The sequence below is a fragment of the Sceloporus undulatus genome, chromosome 1 (assembly GCF_019175285.1).
Source record: "Sceloporus undulatus isolate JIND9_A2432 ecotype Alabama chromosome 1, SceUnd_v1.1, whole genome shotgun sequence".
Classification (NCBI taxonomy): domain Eukaryota; kingdom Metazoa; phylum Chordata; class Lepidosauria; order Squamata; family Phrynosomatidae; genus Sceloporus; species Sceloporus undulatus.
In genome coordinates this window covers 164392721-164401939 of record NC_056522.1, presented here as the reverse complement: position 1 = coordinate 164401939, position 9219 = coordinate 164392721, and the positions used below count along the sequence as shown (strand labels likewise).

Here is a 9219-nt window from a genome sequence, read left to right as displayed (position 1 = left end):
TATTATTATTATTATTATTATTATTATTATTATTATTATTATTATTATTATTATTATTATTATTATTATTTCTTTTTTCTTTTTTTCTTTGAGCTGCAGTTGGGGTGGGACTATGAGTGGGAGTAATTTAGTAGCAGTGGGTACAAGTCCTATTTTGAATCATCCTTAGTTCCAGATGGCGTAGGTCCAGTTATTCTTCCCCCAGAATGCCTTGCACCTGTGAAGTAGTTCACATTTGAGTACTGCAGAGAATGACCTTTGATTGGAATACAGGGGGTCCAAGAAAAGGAAGGAACTTTGTCACAGAGTCAGATCTTTTCATTATACATCCTTCTTTGCTAAATGCTGCAAACTCACAGGTATGTCTTTCCTTGTCTTTCTAAATGAGGAAGCAATAAAGATATTTTACCAAAAGAGTAGCAGGAATACAGCATTGTCACATTAGCCATAAGCATTTGACCATGAGGCAGGTTCTGTGGCATAACATTTAATCAATGTGTCCAATGAACTGAAAACAGCTTAATTTCCAATCTCCAGCACTGACACATTGCTTAGTAACCACACTAAAATGGGATGCGATCCAATGAATTCTGTGGCTAGCTCCATATTCCCAATGATGATTTTATCATATTTACCATTTTACCATATTTAATTTATCATATTTATCATTATGAAGTGGGTTTGTTGTTGTTATTTGCTATCAAGTCGACTTTGATTTTGGCCACCCTAAGAATGAGACCATGGAAACCCATTGGGCGACCTTAGGCAAGCCACACTCCCTCTGCCTCATAGGAAAGCAAAGGTAAACCCTCTCTGAGCAACTCTTGTCAAGAAAATCCCTTATTTTGATTTACTTAATATACCTATACAACAAAAATGAAACAATATGCTTTTCTTCTGTCTATATTACTGGGCTTTGTCTCCCCAACATTTGATATGGCATCATATTTCTATGGGAGTATAGTTAGCTCTAACCCTGATTGGTTTCTCTTTAAAATGTTGCAATGCTACCATTTTATTTCCTCTGTGTCTGTAGTGTGCAACTCAATTCTTTGTGGAATCCCTTCTAATGCCATTATGGTTGAGCATAAGGGTCAACTCCTTCTGATTGCACTGCCTTTGTCTGAGATCTCATCAGAGCGCATCCTACATTGCTGCAATCCTTCTTCAGCACCCACTTATAGGGAAACATTCTGTATGAAGTTGCATCTGGAGCTTTTTGATCATCAGATTCAACCCTTTCAAAAGTAAAACACAATCTTTAAATCAACTATCTGCTGATGAGCTACTGAAGAAATGAAGGCTTGGCAGCTCAAGCTGAAAGGAAACCAACTCCTCTCTTGGTGCAATTTTACTTGCTTTCTTCCTTAAGAAAGGTGAATTGGAACTCTGAATACTATTGTGAGGCAGAGTTACAAAGACAAGAAAGTGAAAATTGGAAGTGCCGACGCTGTCAGATTGGGACTGTCAAAAGCAATGGTGAAGACGCCGCAGAAGCTAAAAAGCACATTCCCTGTTGAGTTTAGCTCAAGTCGGCAACACTCGGTTCAGTACCTAGGACACTTCCTCTAGTGAATTTATGTCAGACAAAGTTACATCCGCCACCATCTGGGTTTCTAATTATTTTTTCAAAGTGATTTTATTGCCTGTGCTGAAGTAACAAGCTTTTGTACAAACAAACATAATGAAACATGCCCCCACAGTGAATAACAAGTATTATAAGCATTATTTATTTAGGTTTAAAAATCCAGCTTAAAACATTCTTTGGATTCCAATGCGTAGATTGCCAGACTGATATTTATTCAAGAGCAAACTCTTTGTACCTGCTCCACAGTTATGATTAGTTTTGGTGAAACCTCAGATGTTTCAGAGGGCTTGTCAGTTTAACCTTTCACAGAAATCAACAAAACTGTCAAGTGGTGAACTTTGAAGGTCTGTGTCCTTTGTTTCCAATATATTTTTGGGGTTGAGCAACTTGTAGTGTACTGTGGCTGACATGAATGGATACAGGTCAAGTATTATCACTTTAATCACTATTTAGGCACACTGAGGGAGCTCTAAAGGCTCTGCTCCTGGATGTTTGGCAGCATGCTGTCAAAAAGGTAATCATTAGAACTGTATTGAAAGTTCAAGAAAAGTAATGGTTTCTTTCCAGTGGGTGGGTGGGTGTCCCCACATTTATTTATTCATTTTATTTTATTTTATTTTGCAAGGGGTGGGTTTATTAAAAAAGGAAAAATAGACTGTGAAATATTTTATTTTAGAACGAAGAATAAAATCTTTTAGGAAATATTTTTCAGTATTGTAGACACACCTTTATTCTCCTAAAATGATTCAAAAGCACACTTAGGATTATTGAAAATGAACTTTCCAATGCTGTAGAAGACAACATTTTCAGGTATATGTTCAGGTGCTTGTTCCAGGAAAGCAGACTAGGATTCTGCCAAGCATATCCTTACATTTTAGCAAGGCATTTACAAGGAAACTTTGATTTTTTTGCTGTTTCTGATTATAGCTTTAGAATTTCCAGAAAATTCACTTTCCCAGTTTTACTGTGTTTCTGGTCTGAACATTTAATATTATTATTATTATTATTATTATTATTATTATTATTATTATTATTATTATTATTATTAACCTTTATTTATAAAGCGCTGTAAATTTACACAGCGCTGTACAGACAATCTTTTTAATTGGACAGTTCCCTGCCCTCAGGCTTACAATCTAACAGTTGTTTTGCACAGAGGGGCAGGGTAAAATAATAATACAGTAATAATAATAATAATAATAATAATAATAATAATAATAATAATTATTATTATTATTATTATTATTATTTTACTACATTTATTTCTACTCTTCCTCCAAGGAGCACATATGGCACACATTTTTCAATCCCATCCTTGAGAAATAAGTTAGGGTGAGAAGCCATATTGTTAGATTACTACAATGCATTGTATGAGGGAATTCCTTTGAAGACTTCCCATAAACATTTGTTATCACAAATAGAGCTACTAAGTTTAAAAATGTATGACTTAAATCCAGTCTGCACTGACCATAACTCTGGAACCGTTTAAGAGCAGCATTATGCTCCAAAATTAACATCAGATTAGCCTTGATGGCGGCCACATGGACCAAGCCACACCAATCTAACTGGAGAATTGCGAGGGGAGAGAAGGATGAAGTGGTGTATTACACTGAGTAGCACCATACAAGAGAAGTTAAACAGCAATTATTTGTCATGTATGTGCCAGATCTTCCATGATAAATCAACAAATCATTTAGACATCTATCAACAAACTGTGACAGAACTTAGACCTTGTTTAATAACAGACAAAAATGTTCACCTCACAGAATATGGATGGTTTGATGCAGAAATATAAATAAAAGTTCAGTTTTATAGTAAGCTACCTCTATGGGTTTCCCCACAAGAGGCATTTTTTATGAAAATAAAACAAAGCAATGATAAAAACTGGCAGACTCTTTTGAATTTAAATGGAGACTTCAAAACACAAGAACAAATGAAATCAGAAAACAGGATTAATTATTGGTTCTCATAACGACAACTACAGGAATGTTACAAAATAGACAAAAAACTAATGGAATAAGCAGAAAAAACAGTAATAGATGAAATATTATTTGATAACAATAAAAGGCTTATAGTGTAATATTAGAAAGTTCTCAATATAAGAGAACTTGAACAAGAGACGATTAAACATACAATGGAGAAATCATCCTAAGAAATTGGCAATACAATAGATCTAGAAAAATGGGAGAAAACCTGGTTTAACACTAGTAAATTCACTCTCTGTCAGAATTACAAAGAAATTTTTAAAGATGTTCCACCATTGGCATATGTCTCCAAATAAATTCAATTTGATATTTAAAAAAGGCACAGCTGAATGTTGGAAGTGCCACAAACCAGATGCCAACTTTATCCACATGTGGTGGAAATGCAGAGAAGAAAAAAATATTGGAAGAAGATTCACTTCCTAATGTCAACAATTCTACAGATTGAGATTCCATTTGGCCCACTTCTTTTTCTGTTGAATATGACGTCAAGTGTAAGTAAAGAATGGGGGGGGGGGAGTAGGCTAATAATACTGTATATGGTTACTTCAGCCAGGATAATATAATATATGCAAAATTATGGGAAAAGTCTTAAATGCCAACTGAAGTTAACTGGCTGAGGAACACTGCTCTAATGAAAGAAAATGAGAGAGAAACAGTTAAAAGATATTTAGAGAAAAGAGATTACTAAATGATGCCCAGATACTGGATTATGATTCTGCAGTGACTAATTGCAGTTGAAATATTTGTTTTACCAAAAATTACTACATTCATGAACTTTATTTAAGATTGCCTCCATTAATACAATCATGAATAGGAAGAATTGAAATTGAAACTGAAAGTAGAGAAAGTATTTATTTTTTGATCAAATATTGGAAACAGAATAAGTAATAAAGGGTAAGAAGGCGATCCTGGAAGGTATATTAGATTCAAGGAAAATACTAGAATTCTAGCATTTTATGTAGAATAGATGTTTTATGTCATATTGGTCTTTATTGTCTTTCATGTACGTATTCATTTTTTATGTATGTATTTTGTGTCAGCTATGTATGGTTATATGTCTAGTTTGCATTAAAAAAAAGAAAATTTAACTAATTTCAGGCTGAAATATAAAAGTATTTTAAAAGTTAAGAAAGCTAGCTACACAAAACCTCAGTGGGAGGATCTGGAACTTGCCGTAACAGAACGGAAGGAAGACAAGTTTTGGGAACTCATTACCTGCAGCTTAAAAAAAGCAAGAAATACACAAGAAGCCTCAATCACTGCCTTCATATCGATTAAATATTTTCCCAACATTTTTCACAGTCTATCAAGTCTTTCGGAAGCGGTCTGGATGGATAAAGATTTTTCTAACCTACCTGAGTAGCAACCAGTTACAGCCAATGAGATAAAATATTTAATTGCATCACCGAAACTCCCAAAAGCACTGGGAGAAGATATGCTTCCTTCGGAACTCTTTAAAGAATATGCGAAATGATGGAGCCCTGTCCTTGCAAGTTTATTTACTACAATAAAAAGTACTGGACAAATGTCTCATGGGTAGAAGATGAGCATTGTTTTCCCAATTCACAAAAAGGAAGACAGGAATGATGCACAAAAATTATCGGCCAATCAGCTTGCTTGACATCACTTCATAGATATATGCTCAACATTTGCTTCACAAGTTAACGGATTGGCTACAGGAGAAGCAAGTCATATATGAACAGGCAGGATTCAGAAGTGGATACAGCACTATAGATCAGTGTCTCATATTAAGCCACATTGTAAGGAAGTATACCAAGGAAAATGAGAAACCTGTCTATGCTGCTTTCATTGATCTTTCAACTGCCTTCAATTCTATTAATAGAAATAGATTATGGGAAAAGCTACATGGTTTGGGGATTGATATTAGACTCTGAAGATTGATACAGGAACTACTGTATATAGCCATACAGAAATGAGGGTTAGAGTTGGCTTAAATGGTTCCTTGACAGAAGCTTTTATAATAAATCAGGAAGTGAAACAGGGATGCCTACTGGCGCATACTCTTTTCAACATCTATATGAATGATCTGATGCCTTTCATATCTTCAATTGATTCTCCTTCTCCAGTAATCAAGAATAGAAGGATCTTCATTCTGATGTATGCAGATGATGTAGTGCTTATTTTCCTATCTGGTTTGGGTGTCAAAAATCTCCTGAATGCTTTCAGTGTCTATTGTCATTAGGAACACCTATCAATAAACTATTCCAAGACCAAGGTAATGGTATTTGGCAGAAACTGCCCAAAGTATAAATGGATCTTAGATCAACATATCATAGAACAAACCCAACTATCCAGACATTTTGGCATTGTTTTCACTGAGTCTCTTTCTTGGGAATGGCATAGGGATGTAGTAAAGTTGAAAGCTGACAAAACAGATGGAGCACTGCTGAAATTCTATTGCAACCAGGGTGGTCAGCTGATAGAACCTGCTCTAAAAAATTTCAACAGTCAAGTTATTACTCAGATGCTATATGGTGCAGAAATATGGGGTTTAGATATCAACACTGGCATAGACTTGGAAATATTACAGAACAAATTTCTTTAAAAACTCTACTGGAACTTCTGCAGCTTTCTTGCATACTGAATTTGGCTGCCTTTCAGTTAAAACAAGAGTAGATTATACACAGATAAGGTACTTCAAAGAAACTGCCACCTTATCAACACATTGTCTTCCAGGTGCTTGTGAAAGGATTCCCACAGAAACCTGTCATGGGAGAATGACAACTCTGCTTAGTCATTCTCTCTGCTGAGTAAGTATCTACAAATCCCTTCACAGATCTTCTAAGAAGAGCTCACATGCAGGATCTGAAAGTGGAGATCCCATTGCCCTTGTAAAAATTAATCTGAGAATGATTGATCTGGGGAAGGTGAGTAACTCTAAATACAACTCTAATGTATTAATCTTTTTCCAAGTTCAGTTAAGATGCTAAGCACTGTCCCCCTACTCATGATACAACTTGGGACAAAACACACCAACAAAAACTAGACTTGAATGGTAACCACAGGCCACTTTGGATCAACTTGAGAAACCCATATGCCTATAATATAACAGTCTTATCCTTCAAAAAATCCCAAATTATTTCCCTTCAAATATAACACCAAAACTGATGTGTTTGTGAAAGTATCATCTCCTGCCAGAAGAGAGCAGGAAAGATCCTGCCTCCCAGCCAAGCTACCTAATAGCAGTAAGCCAGCTAAAGTTCTCTTGTTGTTTCTACACATATGATATTAATTTCAAATAATGGTTTCATATAAATGAGCATTGCTCCGATATGGATTCAACACAGAAGAGCTGTTGTGATACATTATTTATATAAATCCTAAACTATAAATCCTGAAGTATAATCTTGAATTGCATACTAAAAATGAAACATGAAAGAATCTTCTGAACTATGCTTATTTACACAAAGACTAGACCTCTAAAAATAAGTGACATATGGTATGATAGCTTCAGCACATTCCAATTCCACAATCAAATTAATTCGGTGAAGAATTTAATTATTTGTGGTGATGATTATATGAATCATAAGAAACACCAGCTATGAAAGTCTTTGTAAATATGAAGAGCATGTGCAAATATAGCAAACCGTCTCAGTTTTTGTTTAATGAGAAAAAACAAGTTACTTAGTAGGGAATGACTGGAATACATTTTATTATTCATCCACTATGAATTCCCACTAATAGCCTTGATTCTGAAGGCTAAAGCGCAAGTAGGTATAAATAAAAGCATTTATAAATCCTCTGCTATGGGCTCCAGGCCAAGATAGTGTCTTAACTCTTCCACTCAACTATACATTAGAAGTACATTTTGCTAAAGGTTAAAATGCCTTCTCTGTGACCATAGAATTATTTATTTATTTTATTTATTTCAGGGATTTATATCCTGCCTTTCTCCCACAATGGGATTCAAGGCAGGTTACAATACTTTAAAAAGATAACATAATTTAAAAAAACGGAAGTAAAAATGTTAATTTACAAAGGTTAAAAAAGTATTAAACATTATTAATATTAAAATGAAGTTAAAACACAGTTAAAACCAGCACAAGTAGAAAACATATGGAAGGTGCCAAATATATGCAGAGCAATCATTAAGAAGTGGAAAAGACTTCCGACCCTCCTGCACACGGATTTTTTTGAAATGAAGTTGGTTATTAAGTTGTGGGATATTTTGAAACCACACTGAGAATCCTAATGTAAGGCAGAGTATAACAATATCCAATGGATAACAGAGTCTTTGTCCATGTAGCACATCAGGCTGATTCCACAATGCCCAAATATCTAGATATAGAAAATATATTTTTTTTTCTCATGTGATTGAATTTCTTTCCGTCATTTGTTCAGTTTCTGCATTCAGTGGGTTGGCAAGGCAACACCTGGCTAGGTGAATATTCCTGTGAACATTACTTCTGAATGGAAGTGGGAATATAAGCACAGCACTTAAAAAAGGAAACCCGACAGCGGATGTGAACTGTGAGAAAACTGGGAAGGAATAGATAGAAAGATTAGACATGAATGACCTTTACTTTAATGGGTTACAGTATTCACCCATGGATCACGGCAAACCTAGTGGATTATACCAAACTTTCGCAGATTATAGTAAACCATTCTGAATCATAATGATCTTGGTGGATTTACAATGATATATTGAACTCCAGTAACCTTGTCAGTTTTCTTTATCTCACACCTCATGGGTTCATTTTTTTCTTCTCTTTAATTGTTGCGTCTTCATGAATTATGCTTTTTTGGCTTTATCTGAAATATTTTGCTTGGTTTATATTATTAATTATATGATTCTCTAAAAACATTGATCAGCTTTATGCTGAAGAGTTCATCTCAATGACCATTCTAATAATGAGTAAATTTTAAAGAAAACCGAATTGGCCCAAAAGGAGCATCGGTTCATAACTATTATTTGCAAGGTAGCTGTTACCATATGATATAATGTGGTATAATAAACATTTGTTTTAGTTTATATTTATTGTTTCACATTTTGTGAGTAGGCTGTTATTAATATTGCATTCTGTTTTGCTGGCTTTATAAATGACTTCAAAGGCACTAAATAAATGACTTTAATCACCCTAAATAAATTCAAAAGATCTTTTACAATTCTCTAGTCATCCTCAACTATTCTGTTTTGTCTAAAATTTATACCAGCCATTTTTATTTAAATATCAATCATGACTTTACAGATAATCATAAATAATTACATACCTATTCAGATCCCACACTTTGCTCGTTTTATCCATAGAGGCAGAAGCCACAAAATCTCCGCATGAATGCCAGGAACAATCCCATGCCGCATGGCTGTGTCCTTCTAAGGTCAAAATACACCCTCCCTTTGCGAAGTCCCATATACGAACTGTTGTATCTCCACTTGAAGTGGCCAGTTTTGTTCCACTGTTAAAAATAAAAATTCCAAATTACATATTTGCATAATTGCATAATACTTGCATAATTGTCACTTGCCTCCCTGGATGAAGATTAACCATCCATTATGAAGCCAAGCCCTCCCTCCAGTCCATTTGCCTTGGTCTAGGCCTTGCAGCCTGAGGGCAGGGAACCATCTAATTAAAAAGACTGTATGTACAGCGCTGTGTAAATTTACAGCGCTTAATAAATAAAGGT

General features: G+C 34.8%; 1 protein-coding gene across 2 annotated transcripts in view; it reads right to left on the bottom strand.

Annotated features, from left to right (window-relative positions):
• Window positions 1-9219, bottom strand: part of SPAG16 (sperm associated antigen 16) — a 510294-nt gene that overhangs the window by 247078 nt on the left and 253997 nt on the right. For both annotated transcript variants that reach the window (XM_042446654.1, XM_042446655.1), the window contains one exon: window positions 8806-8991. In XM_042446654.1, the coding sequence (XP_042302588.1) occupies window positions 8806-8991 (186 nt within the window). The remainder of the gene's footprint in view (window positions 1-8805; window positions 8992-9219) is intronic.